Consider the following 21,400-nt stretch of genomic DNA (forward strand, 5'->3'; position numbering starts at 1 on the left):
CATCCTTGAATGCGCTGCGGGGTCGAAATCCCCATATGTTGATAGAAGCTGGACGTATTGCCGGATTGGGTCATTCCTCCAACCGGTCCGAATGAGCAATTCAAGATACACCTCAAGTGTCTGAGTCTATCTCAAGGATGTGTTTGATACGCAGTGTAGCTAGGTTTATCTTCAAAGGTATCGTTGTATATCCTTTGAAGGTAGGCGGGTCATGTACTACTGCACAACTCGATACTATAAAACGGGATATGAATCATCAACATGAATTGGATCGCGACGAAGATAGAAAATACCCCGCTTTTCCAAGCTCACCTGACTTGTACCTCTATCTGCATTAGTTCTGATTCAACATCGCCATCAGAACCATCGCAGATAAAGCCAATGATTTCACGCGTCAGTAAGACACATCAATGTTCACTCTCAATGCCTGCTCTGACTCTTGCTGTAGATCCAGCCTGCGGTACCTGCCGCTAGAAGTGCCGCAGATGTGACAGTGTCCGTCCTTCTTGCCAGCGGTGCAAAAGCAAAGGGTTGCACTGTGAAGGATATCCTCCACGGTTTTAGATTGTGCATAGCCAATCGCCCAAACGGCGCTGGCTGCGAAGTGATACAGATACATCGCATTTTGAGCTCGGCTCGAGTGAGTCATGCAGGCTGCTTCTCTATCTGCGCTGGCTGACCAGGTCAAGGCAAGTACAGGAAATCCGAAAATATGGTCAACGTACGAGAAAAAAAGATGAATGGGAGAGCCAAACGACGGACAGACCGTGAGCAGACTCCCCAGGATGAGATTTTGCAGGCTGTGCTTCCGAGTCCCCCTTCCAGTTCATCGCCAATTGACGACATCCTGGCCGTATGTGAAAATCAAAATCTCCTTTTGCATTGTATGATCAAGTCATCGTGTATCTGCCCCTTTTTGCTGATAGGACGCAGTCGATAAAATCGTATGCAATACACTCATAATCACCGAGGGGCTGCAGAATCCCTTCCGATGCTATATCCTCCCTCTCGCATATCAAAACACAGGAATCCTGCAGGCTCTGCTCAGCTTGGCAGCACGGCATATGATTTCTTCTGGCGGTAGACCAGAGCAGGTCAACAAGGCAGCAATGATCGAGCATCAACTGTGTGCTGTGCGGTCGTTGAGCTCTCTCCTCATGAAGGAGGAAATGTACGGCTTGACAGATGAAGAGCAGGATATCACTCTGGCAGTTGTTCTCCTCCTTGTTCTATTTGATGTAAGCGTTCTTTCCTTCGTGTCTATCAAGCTGACTGTTGGAGATATGTGAGTCCGGTATATCATCACACGGGGTACATCTTACCGGAGTTGCCTTCATTTGCACGCGGCTGTGCCGCCGTCCGAAGATTCTCCATTCACCAAGAACAACCTTCTTTCTCACAGCATTGGCCTGGTCAGAGTCCCCGTTACATCTATTTTCGACTAATTCTGACATCTAGACAGGCTAGACGTCCTTCGAGGCTTCAGTGGTGCTGAGAAACTAGCATACGGCGACGAAGTCCGCAAATGCATTCTCGACGCCGGCTATTTTGATCTGGAAACTCTCGTGGGATGCCCGGTCGAGCTGTTCTATAATATCGGGGGTGTCCTGGCGGCTGGAAAAGAATATCGAAATGGGAATTTGACCTTGCCAGACTTTGAGGCTGTGCTGGCCGATGCGGAGCTCTGCTTCCGCACCTGGACACCTGGAAGTGATTCTCAACCAAGCAACGACGCAAACCGGAGAGCGCTGGGGGACGCCTATCGCCATGCCTGTATTCTTCGTGTTCTGCGATTTCTGGATACGTATTCCCTTCCCTGTGAATCAGAGAAAGTCCAAGCATCGGTGGCGGCAGTCCTTGATGCTTCAGCGACCGTGCCAACCAGTTCACCGTGGTTCAAGCGTCTTCTGTTCCCCTTGTTTAAGGCTGTGGCGGAGACATCGGTACCACACCAGAAGAGATATGTGGATCTCTGCATCAGCGAGATCAAACGCTCGACTGGATTTCAGCATCCAGCCATGTCAGACCTCCTCACCGAGGTGTGGTGTGAACGAGAGAGACATGCTGGTGAATTGATCAATGTGCCTTGGATGGACTTTGTAAGTGCCGTTCTACGTTTGGGTTGTGTGGAGTCTAATCCCGCTCCAGACCTGCTCTAATCATCTCATGCGACAGCATGATTATCTATTCTTTTGAATGGGCTATACTTCTACATCTCTCAAGATTCTAAGTGAAGCCTTCGCATTTGCATGACAATATGGGGAAACCTATACAGAGGAAAAACTCAAACCAAGGCGCCGGAAAGGAGCTCGCTGTTGGAGCATGATGCTCCTTGGAATACACAGTGTAGAGCTACCAGCTCAAGGCTATCCACGTCGTAATTTAGTTAGTAGTGTATCCAGGATTATTAGTTCCAGCAGCAAGCATCACTTACAGGCTATAATACTTTGTCAGTCCGTTCCTTTATCAAAGTAATCGCGTATTCAGTGGAGCTGTTTGAACTAAATCAATTTGAGCTTGACAAATCCTTGATCGTAAATGATAAGGAAGATTGTTGATGATAAAAATGTTCCATTAATGTGGCTTTTATATTCCATACAAGCTCAAGCAGCTCAAGCAAATGCCGCTCCAACATAATTCACATATAAAAGCCCGAGACAGTCAGTGGGAGATCTACAGTAACATCATATTTCAGGGGATATACTGATGTAAGGGACTGCCCTGCATATAAACCAAACACCTCAACAGCGCATGGTTTATATTAACAAACGGCAGATTGTCAGATTTGCCATAAACCTATATCGCTTTCTACTTGATCTCCAATGATAACGGCTAGGTAATCATTCTATGTATGCTATGCTTTGCTGTGACCTGGTCTTGAGCTTATGTATATACTGGATTAGCGTTTACATACCTCCCTTATACATAAATGGAACCGCAATTGGCCAAGAATGATTGGGTGCCCTTCCAGGTTGTGGTGCATGAGCTGTCTCGCTGTAGGCGAGCAGGAATCGACATTTCACAATGGGTCAAGTAAGCATTTGTTTTTTCTTTCATATTAAAAGAAGGAACTTCTGACATTGGAATAGATGGTTTGCTTATGATACGGTTTCGCACATGGCGTTTGGCCAAAACATTGGATTTGTCGAACAAGGAAAAGATGTAGAAGGCCTCATCCAAGCCTTCCATGATATGGCGCCAATGGCTGGCCTCGTCGCTGCACTCCCTCACATTGTCAATCCTTTGCTGGAATCCTGGTTGACGGACTGGTATTTCATGCCTACGCCTGGAGATGGATCAGGAACTGGTAAGATCATGCAGGTATGGAATAGTTCTTGACTTCAAAGTTTGACAGCTAACCCATATAGTATCGCGACAACATGCTCAAAAACCGACTGGCCCATCGCCATGCCAAATCTCACGGTGACTTTCTTGACAAGTATGATTGGCATTTCGTGATGCTTGACAAATGCTGACCTTCAATAGTATCATGAATGCCAAAAACACCGATGATGGCTACATGAGCACCGAGGGGATCAAGGTCGAGGCTTTGGTACTCATGGTAGCTGCCTCGGATACCAGTGCTGCATTCATCGGTCCATTTATCAACAATATCATTCAGAACAAGCACATCTACTCTAGACTTCGACAAGAGATCCAGCAGTTTGAATCATCCGGTCAGCTGGCTGCGGGAGTGGTGACATACGAGCAAACACAAAACCTCCCATACTTCATTGCCTGTATCAAAGAATCACTCCGATACTCTCCATCCATACCATTCATAATGCCTCGCGTGGTGTCCAAGGGTGGTATAGAGATCAATGGTGTCTATGTCCCGGAGGGCACTGAGATCGGTGCTAATCCGTATGTTGTACACCGCAACAAAGAGGTCTTTGGAGAAGACGCGTTTATCTTCAATCCTGATCGATGGCTTGAAATTGAAGAGCGCACAAGAGAGATGGATAAGTACATTCTCAGCTGGGGATATGGACCTCGCATCTGTCTTGGGAAGAACATTGCACAGACGATGACGCAGAAGCTGTGCCTTGAGGTATGCACCCAAGTTTAATATATAAAACTGTTTGAAACATAATCCATGTTCAGATCCCTGTCGCGGGCATCGGGATTGAAGCCTGTCTCGGCGATATACTCGGGAACGCGGCGTTAATGGGCTTAACGGGATCAAGTTCTTTGTTCTGGATTAGTATACACGCTCTAGATCAGGAGTTCTGGGTTGATGGTTATCTTAAATAGACCATTTCATGAATCTATCCCAATAAAAAATAATATATACAAACAGACATCACCTCATCAACCTCAAACATCTCCAATACTACACCATGACTGTCTCCAAAGCTCTCGTGCTCATCACCGGCGCTAACCAGGGCCTTGGATTTGCAACTGCACGCCAGCTCGCCAGCTCTGGCCAGTTCCATGTACTTGTCGGGGCCGCGGTCTCTATCCAAGGCCGAGACTGCCGTCAAGGAACTCACTCCTGACGCCACCGACCAGTCGTCCCTGACCCCTATCACCATTGATGTTACCAACGACGCTTCCATCGCTGATGCCGCCAAGATTGTGTCTGAGAAATTCGGACATTTAGACATCCTAATCAACAATGCAGGCATCGGAGAGGTGCCCGGTGCTCCCGTGCGTGAACAGTACCGCCAGATCTTCGAAGTCAACGTCTTTGGTGTTGTTGCTGTCATCGATGCGTTCTTGCCACTACTGCGATCATCAAGCTATGCTGACCGTCGCATCGTCAATGTGACATCCGGACTTGGCCTAATCAGCATGGCCGGCAAGAAGGATTATGCTTTCAACGCCAAAGCGTGGTTTGCCCCAGACTACCGCAGCAGCAAGGCGGCGCTCAACATGATTACAGCTGCGCACTCGGTCAACCTCGCAGAGGAAAAGATTGCCATCATTGCGGTTGCTCCGGGCATGTGTCGCACCAGATTCACTGGAGGTCAGGGCAGAAAAGATACCAGCGATGGTGCTAAAGTTATTGTGCGTGCGGCGACAGAAGGGAATGCGGAGGAGCTAAGTGGTACTTATATTGCTGACGAGGGCTTTGGCTTAGGATGGTAGATAGTGAAACTTTCTCATCGAACTAGAGTTCATTATGAATACCTGATAAGCACATGTCACAGCTTTCCACTCCTCCCTCCCAACTCCATCTTTGCCCTGTCTCTCAGCTCCTTTCGCAGGAATTTGCCAACCCCGTTCTTGGGGATTGTAGAAACAAACACAACACCCCCCCCTTAACTGCTTGTAATGCGCAACCTTGGCCTTCACAAACCCCTTGAGACCTTCCTCTGATACCTTTCGGGGGTTTGCCACTACATACGCTCGTGCCCATTCGGATCTAGGGTCATCTGGAGAGGGAACACCGACAACTGCGGCTTCTTTGACGCAAGGATGAGCGAACAGGATATTTTCAAGTTCAGCGGGGGCAATTTGCAAGCCTTTATACTTGATCAGTTCCTGTTGCAGAGTTAGAGCTGTTTATCACTGGAGAGGTACCGTAGAATGCTCACCTTCTTGCGATCGACAATATAAAATCTGCCGTTCTTGAATACACCAATATCTCCCGTACAGAGCCAGCCATCATGGAAGGCGTCTCGAGTTGCCTCTAGATTATCGAAATATCCATCCATCACTGTAGGGCTCCGTACCAGCAGCTCGCCCTGCTGGCCCGGCTCAACGTCATGATCATCTTCATCAACAATTCTAAGTTCAACCCCGGGCAGGGGTTGGCCAATGCTTCCTGTTTCGTCTCTTTCTCCTGGGCGCATTCCAGTTATACCACCCGTAGATTCGCTCATACCCCATGTCTGTCCAACGTAGACATCCGTGCCCCTCCCAAGCTTAGAGCTGGCAGCAGCCTGTAGCCTTCCGTCCATTGCAGACCCTCCAGTTGACGCTCCCACTATAGACCTGAAGGCATCGGCTGCTTCTCGTGACTTTGCGATTCGAAGATAGACGGACGGGACGGTGAAAAGCGCAGTGATCTGGTGTTGCTTCACATATGTGGTAAATTCCTTCCAGTGGTACTTGCTCATCCAGAATACTGTCCCATCGCTATAGAATGGAGAGATCATGCTGCCAAACAAGCCGGCAATGTGGCTGGCAGGCAGGTGGGCGAGTGCGCGGAACTCAACTGGGCGAAAGGTTCCCTTCTGAATTTCACCCATAGCCCACTCGCGACCAGGCAAGGCAGTAATAAATGTCTCTGTCACAAGATTTCGGTGGGAAATCATCACACCTTTGGGGAGACCAGTCGTTCCAGAAGACCAAATAATGATGATTAGGTTGTTCTTGAGCGTGTCCGGGTCTGTAATACGCTCCCACTCCAGTTGCTGCTGCGATTGCATCGATATCTTCCTCGACACTTTTCGAACTCGTGGAAGAGTCTAATACAAGCACCCGGTCTAGCCCAATACCACAAAGCCTTGCTGCTCTACATGCCAGTTCCCTATGCTCAGTTCCACAGACGATCAGTCTGCTCCGGGCAATGTTAATCTGTCGCACTAACTCTGCCACAGTCGATGAAGGACTGACAGCAGAGTAGACTCCACCAGCAGCAATGATGCCGAAGAAGACCGCTGGAACAAGTATTTGGCCATTGGTAACGAGAGTGACAACATCACGACCTGGTCCGTACTGTCCAACATGATAACGACTGCGGAGTCCATGGGCAATGCACCCGGTCAGATCACGTAGGCTGGACCTGGTTATCTTGTTTGAAGGATCAGCAGCATCAGCATGGAGAATCTTTCCATCATCCTGACAGGCACTATGCTCTGACTCTGCCAATAGTTAGCATATATGAACTTTAGATAAATGCAGTTGTAGACAATATCTTACCAAACAAGAGTGTCAAGAGGTCTAGCTGGGGAATACCAGGATGAGGGTTGATTGGATTACGATATATTTGCCCCATTTTGCCTTGAATCAACAGCAAGATGAAGATGTGGCCAATTCGATGTATAGATTTCTCTCCTATTTTGTGTAATAACTTATCGGGGATCCCGGGAATGTCGGGGATTGATCTATCTCTCTGGTACAATTTCCAAACCTCACATCCATTCCTCAAAGCCTAGTCCTCTGTTTCAGCCAAATCATTAGCAGCGATTTCTCATACACCATGTATACTCATTTAGATGTCACCTAATCCTGCTGCCCATTCAGTAACTTAATATTCAAGTTCTATAGTAGCCAGTAGTGTGTCACATGAGTGGAGTTTAAGTAGGGATTTAGGACTTTTATAAGTCAAGTAGAAATTTAAGACTTAAACTTAGTATTTCTACTATATTTTATTATATTTTTAACCTTCCTCTATATAGAATAGACATATTCTCTATATTTATAATACTACAAGTAGAGATTTAGGACTTATCCTTACCTTATTACTTATATTCATACTCATTCCTCATGAGTAGATTTGGCTCATGTGACACACTAATCTTAACTATATCTTCAATAAGATTTCTAGTAATCTTACTCTTATATAGATAGAGCAAGTATAAGGCTGAATAGATAGTAAGACCTGGGAACTGGGATAGGGGATGGAAAATGACCTGATGGATAATCAGGCAAACGCAATGGAGAAGGAACTAAAGCATCTGTTTATTAGCGCTGTTCTAGATCGATCTGGAAGACTCGCATTTACCGCTCCAACAAGAAACCTTACGGCTGGCCAAATAGGGATGATAATTTGTAACACCCTGTAGTATTCAACTCTGCTGAATGAGTGGGTAAATGATTAACACTGGGTTCAAGGCGCGAGCAGTTCACCCAACCAGCTATATATCTTCCCAAGGGCTTCCGGTACTTGCAGTGTTGACGACTGTGTTACCAATGCCATGAATTATGATTAATTGCCGACTTGTGATGAATAAAAAACCCTAAAAGGTCGCCGGGATAGTAACTATTAGTTATCAGGGATCATTTTGGTCAAGACATGCGAAGAACATCCTGCTGTTCAGGCAGAGGTTGAAAAGCTTAAGCTTCCGAAGGAATACGGTCTATATATAAAGCCATCGTCTCAATTACTAACTGGCCAGCGCTTCCATCATCAACGACCCGTGAACATTCGGCACCGACAATGCAGCAGAACGACGCCGTCTCTACCAGTGTTAGATGTACATCGTCCTCAACGGCGACCCCCGAAGCCAACCACTACTCCCTCCCCGCCCCGTTTGCGCCCATCTTCGACGCCAACACCCTCGAGTTGATCCAGATCGACCGGCTCCCCCTGGGCACCGGGCCAGACGTGGAGTCAGACACGCAGCCGTGGGAACCAGCTAAACCCGTTGAATACAGCGAAAGCCTTCTTGGAACGGGATACTTTCGAAAGGACCTCAAGCCTCTCCAGGTCGTACAGCCCGAGGGCCCTTCGTTCCGGATTGATGGCCACCAGATCACCTGGCAGGAGTGGTTATTCCACCTGGGTTGGACGGTTCGTGAAGGGCCGGTGCTGAATAACATCTTCTACGATGGCCGATCTCTCTTCTACCGGGTCTCGATGAGTGAGATGACGGTTTCCTACGGGGATCCTCGCTCTCCCTACCACCGCAAGCAGACATTCGAACTGGGCGACTCATGCTTTGGCATCGGCGTGCGAAACTCGGTAGTCTACGATGATCTCGTCTCTGTACGAGATGAGCCCGATCTGGATCCCTTTGGATGCGCATTCCGGGTCAAGACGACCCCAATAACTCGACCGGGAGGATATGACCTTGACACGGCCAAATCACGGACATATCGCATCATCAAGTCTGCCCATGTCAATGCCGTGTCAGGCAAACCGGTCGGATACAAACTCCACGCCTTGCCGAGCCAGATGCTCATGATGGGACCCGAGACGTTCAACTCCCGGCGAGGACTATTCTCGACGAAGCCTGTTTGGGTGTCGAGATACCAAGACGAGGAGCTGTGGGCGGCTTGAGAATTCACAAACCAGAGTCGAGAAGACACGGGATTGGGGGTTTGGGTGCAGCGACAGGAGCAGATCGCGAATGAAGATGTGGTGTTGTGGCATACATTTGGCGTGACGCATGTTACACTACCAGAGGGTGAGTCCCTATCCATCTTTGAATAATAAATATATTCTAACGAGATAGATTTCCCGGTGACGCCCGTCGAGACAATGAGCGTTGAAGCCGACGAGCTTCTTCGAGTTGAATCCATCCAACGACGTGCCACGGTCGAGGCAGAGCCAGAACCAGTCGACGTTGGTGGAGCACGGGAATGTTTCTGATTGTTCCAAGTGCCATTTATAATGGAGATAGCGAGATAGAAGATAGACGATCGAAGATAAGAAGAGCAAATGATCTTGCCTCGATACGGACAGCTTCCCCTCTTTCCCCGCAATAACGGTCGATAACCAAGGCTATCTCGCATAGATATAAGACGATAAGAACAACTCTTTTCTCTTTCGTATTAATTTAATCCAAAATGAACGGAACTGTTCGCCCGTTCAAATGCAAAACATGCGCCAAAGTGTTCACTCGCCAAGTATGTGCTTCCCATACTGGCTATCGCCGCTAACAGCAGCAGGAGAATCTCAAACGCCATGAACAAACCCGTATGTCTCCCTCTTCTCTGTGGGATCTCTCTAATTGTTAGACCATAAAAAATCGAGTGGACCGAGTTTCCAATGCCCCCAATGTTCAGCCAGTTTTCTGAGAAGGTACGAAGCATGATAGATAAGAGACGTCTACTAACAACGACAGTGACCTTCGCAAACGCCATATTCGCAACTGCCATCCATTAACCGAATTATCGCAATCGTCTGTATCTGCTCTGCAATGGGATTCGCTCGAGAATCAGCTGCCTCTTCCCAACGTTGAAGGAACATCGCCATTGGAATTGAATAATCGATTTCCCCCACAGAATGAAGCTATTCCGAATGTGAGTTTATAATAAAGCAATCAGAATGCCGCTGACTGTCAAGATATCACTGCCACTCTTCGAAATGGGCAATGATGCTGAAGGATTCTCCTTCGCGTAAGACACTCTCGCTATTCCTGAACTATACTGAATCTGAATCTGAATCTGTATAGAAAAGAATCGCTCTGCTCCGACGCATACTTCACCCACTTCCACTCGGCCCTTCCGGTCATCCACAAACCCAGTTTCGATCCAACCACCAGCCCTGAACCGTTATTAAAGGCCATCGCCGCCATTGGCGCTCTGTATACTGTGGCTGGCGAGAAGATAGGCCAAAGCCGTGCTCGATTCGATTCAGGATCTCAAGCGTTGGAGACTTACGTCAAGAACGATCGAACGCGATTTCAGGATCCATGGGTTATACCGGCATATCTGCTGCTGGAGACATTTGGAATGTACTGCTGCGATGATCAGCTGTTTTTGAAAGCGCAGAACATCCATCGCAATCTGGTTGATGTTGTTCGCGAACTGCAAATGACGCACGATGGCCAGCTCAGTCGCAGTGACACCGACTCGATGGACGAGAATCTGGGTCGTTCTGATTTAATGGACGATGCTTCGACTCCGTTGGATGTGATATGGCGATCTTTTATCCATTCTGAACTGCGAAAACGGTATGTTTCTTTGCTCGCTTATCGACCTGGGCTAATAAAGCAGGACGATATACTCCCTGTATCTTCTTGACTCGCAGTTTGCCATCATCTGCAACGTGCGACCGTTGATGTCGGCCCTCGAAATCAAATACGATCTTCCATGCTCTGATGATCTCTGGGATGCTCCGACTGCAGCAGAATGGGATGCTCTTCGCCATCAGCAATTCTCCTCCTTCAACGATCAAGACGACGAGGGTGGATTCAGAGGTGGACGACCGTCGCAGGGGACTTTCTACGAGAGCACTCAATATCTCCTCCAGCATGGCAGTCGGCGCATGTCTAACAGTCTGCGTCTGCTGTGGTCTTCTCCGTTTACAGCCCTGATCTTGGTGACGCAATTGCAGATGATGAGTCGGGATCTGACGCATGCCAACTGTCTGCTGGAACGGCCGATGGGATCGCAGACTCATCTGTCTGTTCTGCTGGAGAATCAATATGGCCAGATTGCACAGGCCCTGCGGAATATCCTCGATCTCACACCTCGGGGGCAGCTATACAACAGACCGGAGATGCCGCTGGAAACAGCCACCTCGACCAGCCATGCCCCTCTGTGGCATTCCTTCTGGATCATGTGGTACTATACCTCCATCACCCTCACCCATCCAGACTCGCTGCTAGTCACTGGCACAGTCGAGAGTAATTTGCCAGCGGCGATTGCCAGTACGTCATCTATCTTAATGATTGAGCACAGCTGACTGTATAGCGGCTGGACATCTTGCAAGACCGAGAATCAAGAAAAACCGAGATATCTATGAAGATCGCGATGTGTTTCGAATTGTAAGTTCTTCCTCTCTTCCGCGGCTGATGCTCATACATCCAGTTGAATGACCTCGAACGAGCAATACCTGAAATTGACATCCGTCCATCGAACGGTTTCTCCGAATATACTGAGCATCCGTTCACCACCTTTCTCGGCTTCAAAATCTGCCTGGTCGGATGGCGAGTCGTCCGACTGATGGTGGGCAAAGCCAGCGGTGATTCACGGTCGCAGGATCGATCGAATTCTCCTCCCAGCAGCATCTATCAGTGTTCACCAGCTGAATATGTCCTGCGCAGTATCCGATCGTGCACTCAGAACGAGAAACCAGATGGACATGACAGTGGCAGTTTCGAGCCATATGAGACAGACTATCTGCAATGGGCTGCGAGGACATTTGCCCATCGTCAATCATGGCCAGTGGGCAAATGGCAATCAGCCATCATCGAAGAGAGCCTGGGAACCTTTTCAATTACACATTCGCTGCCGTTGATGGTGCCTTCACCGTCGCAGATTCCAATGCCTCAAGGGGATATACAATTGGCAACAGAGTTAGGCCTGGCAGACTTGGGAATGGGAGATCAAGTGTGGATGGGAAGTGAGATGGGATAATTGTATTTATCGTAAAACAGCATTAATCATAACTAACTATATCCATTCTTATCAAACATATAATCATATCAAACAGCAACGGCAGATCCACCCAGCGCCTTGAAGCCTTTCGGATCGATGTATCTGCCATGGAAGGGATCCGCATGGACTCCCTCCATCCGCGGTCGGTCATTGTCAAAGTCCAGTCGCTTGTAGCCATGTTTGCGGGCATTCAGATAGTCTGCCATGTTGTACACCGTCTCGTCCAGTGGCTTGTCGATCTTGAGTCTCTGGAGAAGGGGCGACTCGATCGGCTGCAGCATCTGGTCATCATCCGGACGGGAAAAGTAGATGACGCCAATTCGCTTCTCCCTCTCCTGGTCGACGGGCGGCTTGACGACGCGGTGGATGGTGGCCTTGAAGAGACCTCCAGTAAGCAGCTCCAGGGCTTCACCAACGTTGACAACGAGGGAGTCTTCGAGATATTGAACCCATTTCCAGTTGCCGTGGTTGTCGAGAATCTGAAGGGCCGAGATGGGCTGCGCGAAGAGGAAGGTGAACGTTCCCCAGTCGGTGTGGCCGGCGAGATAGAGATCGCGATATTTTTCGTTATCATCTTCGGTGCGGGGATTGTAGATCATCTATTCTGTTAGTTGACATTCCGAAACGATAGGTAACAACTTACATAGCGAAGGTATTCAGTAGAGTCCTTTCCCAGAGCATGAGTCTCAATGACACGCTCTTCAGGAACTTCCAGAATCATCGCCACCAGGACAAGGAGCTTGCGCAGGATGTTGTTGCGGATGAAGTGCATCACATACTCCACCTCTTCCATGTATGGCTCCAGCACGGCAGGATGTTTGTGGTTCTCGGGGTCGTGGACGAGGATGTTGTAGTGGTCCAACTGTTCTGTCAGTATCTACTATCGATTATGATGAGAGACTTACACTCTTGTGAAAGCCACCTTTGATTCCTCGTTCTCCCGATGGCTTGAAGCCGACATATCGACCACGGGCATCTTCTTCGGGGGTGGCTATGCTAGTTAGTATCCTTGTAGATATTCAAGATATTGAAGATAAGACATACCCTCATATGGCAGCTTCTCATCCGGTGAGAGTGTCATGACTGCATTCGACAGATTGACCTGCGAGGTATACAGCTCCTTGAAGATGCCATGGTTGGAGATTGTCAAGAAGCCATGCTCAGTGACTGCCTGAAGCAACTCTCGAGCCAGGTCTTTGCGAGTCGTTGGATCGTCGAATTTGGACAGATCAATGTTGACCAATTCGATCCAGTCCACTAGATCGTTAGTACAAAACATTCAAATATCTTAGAAACATACACTTTTGCTTGGTTGGAGTTGCCGGGATAAACTCTGGCAGTTCAGGACGAGGGTGGGACGGAGTAAATGACATTGTAATTCAGTTGATGTTGATGTTGATGTTGTTGCTATTGATGATGATGATGATAGTGATAATGCTGTCTACGATCTTAAGTATAGTTCCAGTACCCCAGATTCTATACCAAGTGGAGTGATAGTGGACAGTGGACAATGCATGCATGTAGTGGACAATCGACGTGGACGGAGTGGAGCTCCTCCCCGCCATTTGTGGTTATCGTGAGGTTTAAAACAACGCCTCGTATATCCCGGAATCCCCGCTATTCGTTGATAACGGTGATAGGCGTATCTCTGTATCCGCTCTTTGCCATGTAATAAATAGACCCCCATTCGTAGAGTAGTCCACCTCAATCAAATCGTCAATATGTCTTCCAAATGGTATCATAAATGGGCCTGGTATGAGCGAGACACTCCTCATGCGGAGAAGAAGCTGTTGTTCAAGCTGGACATCACCATCTTGACCTTTGGCTGTCTGACCTTCTTCACAAAGGTATATATCTATATCTATATCAATAGCTCTGTCTGACTGTCTAGTTCCTCGATCTGCAAGCATTCCAGAATGCCTATGTCACCGGCATGAAAGAAGACGTGGGCATGCAGGGCAACGACCTGCAGTATACCACCGGTGTCTTCCAGGCTGGATACTGTTCCATGATGATTCCGGCCAACATCCTGCTCACTCGAGTGGCGTGAGTGTCTCATTCTATGTCTGTATTCATCATCTAACTCTACAGACCCAATCTCTTCATCCCTGCCTGCGAGGTCCTCTGGGGCATCTTGACTCTCTGCACAGCCTTTGTCGACAATGTCAGCCATGTCTACCTCATCCGGCTCTTCAGCGGTGTCTTTGAATGTGTCGCCTATCCTGGCGTCATCTATTGCATTGGCTGCTGGTATAAACGATCGGAAGTCTCGCGTCGTCTCTCTCTGTTCTACATTGCCGGTCCGCTGGGCACCATGTTTGCTGGCTATTTCCAGTCTGCGTGCTATACCAACCTCAATGGAAAGCAGGGTCTGGCTGGTTGGCGATGGCTGTTTATCATGTATGTTCTCTCTACTCTCGATATCTTCATTTCTAACAGCTCAGATGCGCCGTCATCACCATCCCCGTCGCCATCTTCGGTGCCTTTACCTTCCCTGCTCGCCCTGACTCCCCCCGTCCCAGTCTGATTCTTACCGCCGAAGAAGTCAGCCTCGCTCGTCAACGACTGGAAAGCGATGGAAATGAGCCGCCCAAGCTGCGTCTCACCAAAGAGGTCTTTGGGAAGATTGCTCAATCCTGGCGCCCGTACGCATTCGTGCTGCTGTATATCGTCTTCAACCAGGCGATGATCACGAATGGCCAACCATTCAGTCTCTATCTCAAGGCCCACAGCGACATTTACACCGAAAGCGACATCAACACGTATCCCACTGGCCAGAGTGCGGTCTCTATCGTAGCTGCCCTCATCTTCTGCTACTGGGCTGATGTCTCTGGGAAGCGATGGCTTCCTTCTATCGTTCTCTGCATCGGCATGACCTTTGGGGCCATCTGCATGGCTGTCTGGTATATCCCCGTCGGCCTCAAGTTCTTTGCTTTCTACGTCGCTGGTCTGGGAGGTGCATTGAATCCGCTCTTTATGAGCTGGGCTTCGGAAGCGGTCAGTACTCCATACAACTATCATCATCATCATCATCTAACGATAACAGACCGTCAAATCTGCCGAAGAACGGGCCGTGACGATATCCAGCATGAATGCCTTTGGACAGGCGCTGCTGGCTGGTCTGAACATCGTCACCTTTCCCACTCCCAAAGCCCCTCGATTTGAATTCGGCTGGTACTGGGTCATGGCCAACAATATCTTACAGGCAGTGCTGGTTCTGGGGATTATGGCGCTTCATGACCGACAGAAGCGTGGGGAGATGCCGGTCATCGATGGTGAGATTGTCGAGAGGCCGGATATTCTGAAGAAGGATGATGATTCTGTCAAGATGTCCAAGTAGTATTTTGCTCTGCTAGCTTCTGTTTGATTGTTCTTTTATTCCGGTATTCTATCGATTAGATCAATCCAAATTAATCTACAAAGGCTTTCCTCCAACTTCATCCAGCACATATGGCTTTCCATCCACCTTGGTCCACACATCGTCCGACTTGATATTCCAGTAATATGCGTGCAATTGGGGATGTTTTTCCGTCCACGATTTGCTAAACACCTGCATTTTGTTAGAATACTCCAGCATAGACAGTAAGAAACATACAAATTGATATCCTCTGGCCAGAGCAGCAATCACAAACAGATCCGCCATGGTCAGACTGTCGCCAACCAGGAACTTGCGGCCTTCTTGAATTGCCCTTTCGACAACAGCACACAAAGCATCGCTGGCTGTTTCTGCAGCAGCCAGAATCTCCGGCGATGAAGGTGCCTTGCCAATAACCGGATTAATCCAGCCCATAATCGGAGGAAGCAATTCGCTATTGGCAAACGACGACCATTGGATGATTTTGGCTTCATCTTCGAGTGTCTTGCCAAGCAGGCCAGTCGAGGGGTTCTGCTTTGCCACTGCGACTGTTAGCAATGATTATATAGATGAATAAGATACATACGGTATAGAGACACGGCAATGCACTCATACACGGTATATCCATCCGGTCGCTCCAGCGCAGGCACTTTTCCCGTCGGGAATTTGGACAGATATTCAGCGCCAACGCCGCCCTTGCTCTTGTCGACTTTGATGGGCCATGCTTCGATCAGTTCAACATCCAGCTTGTTGAGTTCTGCGATGTAGAGGCACATGGTGGCCCGAGGGGCTTTGGGGTAGTGGTAGAGCTTTCCGAAAGACATTGTGAGTGAGGATGGTGATGACGATTGATGGACGTGAAGCAGAACAAGGTTGGTGGGAAATATATATATTCAGGGGGGGAATGAAGTGGACTGTCCACTTAAATATTGTGTATCCACCATCTGTGGACAATTGACTCATTGTTTTACAATTCGGTGTCTGGATAGTGAAGGTGGATGGAGTGGAAGAAAGGTGGAATAAATGTGGTGGAGCTCCACCTGCATCTTGGGTGGACAAAAACGGCAGGTGAAGCTATACACATGGAGCATCACAATTCACTCTATACAAGAATTTGGTACAAAGGAAATACTTGAACTATATACGACTGTATTCAAAATGAGATGATGTACTGGTGAATTGATATATTGATGGACTGCTTTGATGCAGCTGTCATGAATTCATATTGTCACCGTATGCTGTCTGCTCGTCTATCAGAGAAGAGAACCTTGAACAGACAGCAGTAGTCTAAGTATTATTCTGAAGAGGATATGCTCTATTTATCTTTCAATGTAGACAAGACAGATTTAATAGAATAGAATGACTTCATGGAAGTTACCAACACGACCATTCTCGAATAGCTTCACATACCCCTGTAGTAGCAGTGTACTCTTACCTTCAGCCTATCTCCCTATAACAACAGCCATAAGTATCACTGATCCAACCAAGATATCTATCTTCTATCCAATGAATATCACTGTGGGCATATCGGTATCAGCTTATCTACCCCGCCTCCACCTCCACCATCGGCCACCAACCCCGAATCTTCGGCCCTCAACTCCGGACATGTATTTATACAGATGATACCCATCCATTAATCTATCAAACATAATCTAACATCTGTATCTATAATTATGCCAGCTGAAACACGTCCTCAAGGTCTTCGGATCTCCATCGGTAAGTAGACCATCCACTGAATGACCACGCTAACGTGTATAGACCGCGGTGGCACCTTTACCGATTGTATCTGCAAAGTCCCTGGCCGAGAGGATATCGTCGTCAAGATCCTCTCAGTCGACACGAAGAACTATCCAGATGCACCGACCGAAGCTGTCCGTCGAGTGTTGGAGATTTACTATGGAGAGTCTATTCCACGAGGGACTCCATTAAACACAAAGGATATTGGTATGTTTTGTTGCAATATGTTGAAGTAATTCTAACAAGAGTAGAATGGATCCGCATGGGCACAACGGTCGCCACAAATGCTCTGCTGGAAAGAAAAGGAGAGCGCACTGCCCTCTTGATCACAGCCGGCTTCAAAGATCTGCTGCAGATTGGCAATCAATCTCGGCCTGCCATGTTCGATCTGGCCATTCGCAGACCGGAATCGCTATACGCGGATGTCTTCGAGGTGGATGAGCGTGTCACACTGCGCAACTGCACTGATTCAGACCTGAGAAGTACCAATCTATCATCGCCAGGGTTTGTCCAGGAGGTTCAAGGGACATCAGGCGAGACTGTGCAGATCATCAAACCAGTTGATCTGCAGTCGGTAGAAGCGTATCTGCAAAATATTTACAACGCTGGATATCGCTCCATCGCAGTCTGTCTGATGCATTCATACATTTTCCCTGAACATGAACTGCAGATCAAAGAGATCGCACAGAAGATCGGCATCACCAACGTCTCTCTGTCTCACGTTGTATCGCAACGATCCAAGATTGTCCCTCGAGGCAACTCGGCTGTCATTGACGGCTATCTGACTCCCACCATCGAGCGATATCTGCAGCAGTTCCTGGCCAGCTTCCCGGGCATCGAACAAACGGGAACGAAGCTCGAGTTTATGCAATCCGACGGTGGTCTCGTCCCAGCCAACCAGCTATCCGGTCTTCGCTCCATTCTCTCTGGTCCAGCTGGAGGTGTCGTTGGATATGCCCAGACATGCTATGACGAGAGCAACAAAGTCCCTCTGATCGGATTCGACATGGGCGGAACCAGCACAGACGTTAGTCGTTATGATGGCGACCTGGATCACATCTTTGAAACTACAACCGCTGGCATCTCCATCCAAGCACCACAGCTGAATGTCAACACCATCGCTGCCGGTGGTGGCAGTATCCTCGCCTGGCGCGATGGCCTCATGTCTGTTGGCCCAGAAAGTGCATCGTCGCATCCTGGCCCAGCTTGCTACCGAAAGGGGGGACCGTTGACCGTCACAGATGCCAACCTGGCCTTGGGAAGACTCATTCCAGAACATTTTCCGTCTGTCTTTGGGCCGAATGAAGACGAACCCCTGGATCGGGACGTTGTCATTGCCAAGTTTGAGGAATTGACAGCGACGATCAATCGGGACACAGGCAAGTCACTGAGCTGGGCGCAGGTTGCTCATGGGTATGCTTCATCTATCCTCAGAAAGGAATAGGCTAATCAAACAGATTCATCGATGTCGCCAACTCTGCCATGTGCGGTCCCATTCGCAGCTTGACCGAAGCGCGAGGACACGATACAACAAGACACAATCTGGCATCGTTTGGAGGCGCAGGAGGTCAGCATGCGTGTGCCATTGCAGAGGCTCTGGGCATAAAGAAGGTCCTCATCCATAAGCATTCGTCTATTCTATCTGCATACGGAATTGGACTGGCAGACGTGGTCCATGAAGAGCAGAGGCCTTGTGCAAAGATCTACGAGTCTTCGACCCTGCATACCATCCTGGCTGATCTGGATGATCTCAGTCAAGTGGCCAAGGACCATCTGGCGGAGACTGGCATTCTCAACGTCGATGCATACCGCTATCTCAGCATGCGATATGATGGCAGTGAGACCACGCTGATGGTTGCTGTCGAGTCTGGCCAGGATGCATTACAGTCGTTTGTGACAGCGCATCATCAGCAATTCGGCTTCACTCCAACAAACAGAAAGGTGTTTGTCGACAGTCTTCGAATTCGGGCAGTTGGAAGGGGATCCTTTGATGAAGAATCCACTAGTCCTGCCCATCCAGAGAAACTGCAGAATCAAATTGGCATCAAGTCAGAGTCGCCAAAGCCAGTCTTCTTCGACGCCTCTGGATGGAGCGATACCCCCGTGTATCTTCTTGGATCGCTCCCTTTTGGCAGTTCCATCGCAGGTCCCGCTATGGTCGTCGATCAAACACAGACCATCCTGATCGGCCTTGGTTCGTCTGCATTGATTCAGCCCGAAACAGTCATCTTGGATGTCTGTCCGATGAAGAAAAAAGATGCAGTCAGCACCGACACGATTGACCCGGTGCAGCTGTCCATCTTCCGCCATCGCTTCATGGGCGTCGCAGAGCAAATGGGCCGGATGTTGCAGCAGGTCAGTGTCAGTGCAAACATCAAAGAGAGACTCGATTTCAGCTGTGCTTTGTTCACGCCGGATGGATCACTGGTTGCCAATGCGCCTCATGTTCCAGCCATGATTGGCAGTATGGCATTTGCCGTCAAGTCGCAGATCAAAGCGTGGAGTGGAAAGTTGAAAGACGGCGATGTTCTGTTGTCCAATTCTCCAGGTATGTCAATCCCATGGATAGAGATCCAGTCTAATGAAGATAGAATATGGCGGCACTCATCTGCCTGATTTGACGGTCATCACTCCCGTGTTCGATTCAGAGGGAAAGGAGATCATCTTCTGGGCTGCTTCTCGTGGCCATCATGCTGATGTATGTTCTCTACCTATTCTGCCTATTCTATACTGACATACTAGGTCGGTGGAATTCTACCCGGCTCTATGCCTCCATCCTCTCGCGAACTCTGGCAAGAAGGCGCTCTATTCAACTCGTTCCTCTTGGTCAGGGACGGCGTTCTCGACGATGAAGGACTTACTCGGATGCTCTGCGATGAGCCAGCTCAATATCCCGGTTGCAGTGGTACCCGTTGCTACCAGGATAATGTGACTGATCTCAAGGCACAAGTGGCTGCCAATCACTGCGGCATCAGATTAATCCGTCAGTTGATTGAGGAATACACGATGGACGTGGTTCAGACATACATGGGTGCTATCCAAGGTGCTGCAGAACTTGCCATTCGGAATCTATTCAAGAGACTGTCTTCGCACTTCGGAGGCACCGAGTTGAAGGCTGTTGATCATATGGACGACGGCACTCCGATTGAACTAAAGGTGACTCTGAATGCTGAAGATGGATCGGCCGTGTTTGACTTTACTGGCACTGGAGCTGAGGTTTATGGTGAGGACATCTATACATATTCTATACACTTTGCGCATTTTACTAACAGAATAGGCAACTGGAATGCCCCGATAGCCATCTGCTATTCGGCCATCATCTTCGCCCTTCGCTGCATGGTGGAATCTGATATCCCCCTGAATCACGGCTGCATCAAACCAGTGCAGGTAATCGTGCCAGACAGTTCTCTGCTCAAGCCCAGCATCACCGCCGCAGTCTGTGCTGGCAATGTTTTGACCTCCCAGAGAATCGTGGATGTCATCTTCAAAACACTAGGAACATCCGCCGCCAGCCAAGGATGCATGAACAACTTTGCCTTTGGTCGCGATGGCAAAGACGGATTCGGATACTATGAAACCATCGCCGGGGGCAGTGGTGCTGGTCGAACATGGACAGGCACGGACGGCGTGCACACCAACATGACCAACACGCGCATCACAGACCCCGAGTCTCTCGAACGACGATACCCCGTGGTCCTGCGACGATTCTGCATTCGCCCGAATAGTGGTGGACGTGGTGCTCACCGTGGTGGAAATGGAGTGATCAGAGATGTTGAATTCCGCCTCCCCATGATGGCATCCATTCTCTCCGAGCGACGCAGTTTCAGCCCGTATGGAATGGCCGGTGGTGGTGACGGCAAACGGGGATTGAACACATGGGTGAAGAAGACGGGCGCATCCATCTCGATTGGAGGCAAGAATTCCATCTCGGTGTTGCCTGGAGATCGGCTGGTGATCGAGACGCCTGGCGGTGGTGCATACGGAAAGGAGAGCGAGGGACAGCTGGTGGATGAGTCAAAAGTGAGGCCGTCGTTTGTGCCGATCGCGAATGGATCAGTCGAGGCAGCGAGATCATTAGCTGAGCAGGTGTAGAAGACAGAGAATTAATGTATATGAAGTCATACACTCGACTCTGTGTTGACGATAACCGGCATTCGCATTAATACAGAGTTATTCAGTAAAGAATATAGTGAGAAAGGCCTTTTACAACATTATACCATTTAAATGTATTCTTTTTATTACATTTAGTTCTATTTCAGCTGTATTCAGGATGAAATCAGCCTTCATTTCTAATACTGACTGTAGACT

The 21,400-nt window shown here is 48.8% G+C and overlaps 10 protein-coding genes across 10 annotated transcripts; 7 read left to right on the plus strand and 3 right to left on the minus strand.

Moving 5' to 3' along the window:
- The first annotated feature begins 425 nt into the window (after positions 1-425).
- ASPWEDRAFT_538848 (fungal specific transcription factor domain-containing protein) lies at positions 426-2,457 on the plus strand. The gene is made up of 6 exons (XM_040837971.1): positions 426-640; positions 690-884; positions 934-1,238; positions 1,282-1,412; positions 1,463-2,099; positions 2,149-2,457. The coding sequence occupies exons 2-6, from the start codon at positions 713-715 to the stop codon at positions 2,194-2,196; spliced, it is 1,293 nt and encodes a 430-aa protein (XP_040687306.1). The 5' UTR covers positions 426-640; positions 690-712; the 3' UTR covers positions 2,197-2,457.
- Positions 2,458-2,929: 472 nt separating this feature from the next.
- Positions 2,930-4,254, plus strand: ASPWEDRAFT_741538 (uncharacterized protein; the record flags this gene model as incomplete). The annotated part of the gene is made up of 5 exons (XM_040839445.1): positions 2,930-3,033; positions 3,090-3,321; positions 3,369-3,439; positions 3,487-4,051; positions 4,105-4,254. 5 exons carry the CDS (start codon positions 2,930-2,932, stop codon positions 4,252-4,254), a joined length of 1,122 nt encoding a protein of 373 aa, XP_040687307.1.
- An 86-nt stretch (positions 4,255-4,340) lies between these two features.
- ASPWEDRAFT_52080 (uncharacterized protein) lies at positions 4,341-5,091 on the plus strand (the record flags this gene model as incomplete). The annotated part of the gene is made up of 2 exons (XM_040837696.1): positions 4,341-4,454; positions 4,486-5,091. 2 exons carry the CDS (start codon positions 4,341-4,343, stop codon positions 5,089-5,091), a joined length of 720 nt encoding a protein of 239 aa, XP_040687308.1.
- Positions 5,092-5,147: 56 nt separating this feature from the next.
- Positions 5,148-6,946, minus strand: ASPWEDRAFT_52081 (uncharacterized protein; the record flags this gene model as incomplete). The annotated part of the gene is made up of 5 exons (XM_040837697.1): positions 5,148-5,263; positions 5,313-5,487; positions 5,541-6,337; positions 6,396-6,812; positions 6,871-6,946. 5 exons carry the CDS (start codon positions 6,944-6,946, stop codon positions 5,148-5,150), a joined length of 1,581 nt encoding a protein of 526 aa, XP_040687309.1.
- Positions 6,947-8,110: 1,164 nt separating this feature from the next.
- Positions 8,111-9,265, plus strand: ASPWEDRAFT_173073 (uncharacterized protein; the record flags this gene model as incomplete). The annotated part of the gene is made up of 3 exons (XM_040831017.1): positions 8,111-8,908; positions 8,969-9,080; positions 9,129-9,265. 3 exons carry the CDS (start codon positions 8,111-8,113, stop codon positions 9,263-9,265), a joined length of 1,047 nt encoding a protein of 348 aa, XP_040687310.1.
- Positions 9,266-9,462: 197 nt separating this feature from the next.
- Positions 9,463-11,979, plus strand: ASPWEDRAFT_173074 (uncharacterized protein; the record flags this gene model as incomplete). Its single annotated transcript, XM_040831018.1, has 9 exons — positions 9,463-9,522; positions 9,565-9,592; positions 9,634-9,697; positions 9,741-9,918; positions 9,962-10,014; positions 10,071-10,571; positions 10,615-11,270; positions 11,314-11,387; positions 11,431-11,979. The coding sequence occupies 9 exons, from the start codon at positions 9,463-9,465 to the stop codon at positions 11,977-11,979; spliced, it is 2,163 nt and encodes a 720-aa protein (XP_040687311.1).
- Positions 11,792-13,514, minus strand: ASPWEDRAFT_156803 (uncharacterized protein). Its single transcript, XM_040829716.1, has 5 exons — positions 13,301-13,514; positions 13,045-13,257; positions 12,906-12,991; positions 12,644-12,862; positions 11,792-12,599 (listed from the first exon to the last, which is right to left on the minus strand). The coding sequence occupies exons 1-5, from the start codon at positions 13,371-13,373 to the stop codon at positions 12,048-12,050; spliced, it is 1,143 nt and encodes a 380-aa protein (XP_040687312.1). The 5' UTR covers positions 13,374-13,514; the 3' UTR covers positions 11,792-12,047.
- Positions 13,515-13,721: 207 nt separating this feature from the next.
- ASPWEDRAFT_741562 (uncharacterized protein) lies at positions 13,722-15,550 on the plus strand (the record flags this gene model as incomplete). Its single annotated transcript, XM_040839446.1, has 5 exons — positions 13,722-13,847; positions 13,892-14,046; positions 14,092-14,400; positions 14,445-14,997; positions 15,047-15,550. The coding sequence occupies 5 exons, from the start codon at positions 13,722-13,724 to the stop codon at positions 15,338-15,340; spliced, it is 1,437 nt and encodes a 478-aa protein (XP_040687313.1). The 3' UTR covers positions 15,341-15,550.
- Positions 15,491-16,176, minus strand: ASPWEDRAFT_75570 (glutathione S-transferase family protein; the record flags this gene model as incomplete). The annotated part of the gene is made up of 3 exons (XM_040839537.1): positions 15,491-15,550; positions 15,596-15,897; positions 15,942-16,176. Coding segments are annotated over 3 exons (597 nt in total), but the record flags the coding sequence as incomplete, so codon positions are not given.
- An 852-nt stretch (positions 16,177-17,028) lies between these two features.
- Positions 17,029-21,293, plus strand: ASPWEDRAFT_60279 (uncharacterized protein; the record flags this gene model as incomplete). Its single annotated transcript, XM_040838511.1, has 7 exons — positions 17,029-17,071; positions 17,114-17,299; positions 17,344-18,505; positions 18,550-19,640; positions 19,684-19,790; positions 19,835-20,315; positions 20,370-21,293. 7 exons carry the CDS (start codon positions 17,029-17,031, stop codon positions 21,182-21,184), a joined length of 3,885 nt encoding a protein of 1,294 aa, XP_040687315.1. The 3' UTR covers positions 21,185-21,293.
- Positions 21,294-21,400: the final 107 nt, after the last annotated feature.

The sequence above is a fragment of the Aspergillus wentii genome (genome assembly GCF_001890725.1).
Source record: "Aspergillus wentii DTO 134E9 unplaced genomic scaffold ASPWEscaffold_5, whole genome shotgun sequence".
Classification (NCBI taxonomy): Eukaryota; Fungi; Ascomycota; class Eurotiomycetes; order Eurotiales; family Aspergillaceae; genus Aspergillus; species Aspergillus wentii.

What these genes read in the sequence shown, in the direction of transcription:
- ASPWEDRAFT_538848 (XM_040837971.1), top strand. Translation starts at nt 713, where the DNA reads ATGGTCAACGTACGAGAAAAAAAGATGAATGGGAGAGCCAAACGACGG. An exon ending in TTTCTCACAGCATTGGCCTG is followed by an intron (nt 1,413 to 1,462) that starts GTCAGAGTCCCC and finishes ACATCTAGACAG; the next exon opens with GCTAGACGTCCTTCGAGGCT. An exon ending in ATGTGCCTTGGATGGACTTT is followed by an intron (nt 2,100 to 2,148) that starts GTAAGTGCCGTT and finishes ATCCCGCTCCAG; the next exon opens with ACCTGCTCTAATCATCTCAT.
- ASPWEDRAFT_156803 (XM_040829716.1), bottom strand. Translation starts at nt 13,373, where the DNA reads ATGTCATTTACTCCGTCCCACCCTCGTCCTGAACTGCCAGAGTTTATC. An exon ending in TGAGAAGCTGCCATATGAGG is followed by an intron (nt 12,992 to 13,044) that starts GTATGTCTTATC and finishes TAACTAGCATAG; the next exon opens with CCACCCCCGAAGAAGATGCC. An exon ending in AAGGTGGCTTTCACAAGAGT is followed by an intron (nt 12,863 to 12,905) that starts GTAAGTCTCTCA and finishes CTGACAGAACAG; the next exon opens with TTGGACCACTACAACATCCT.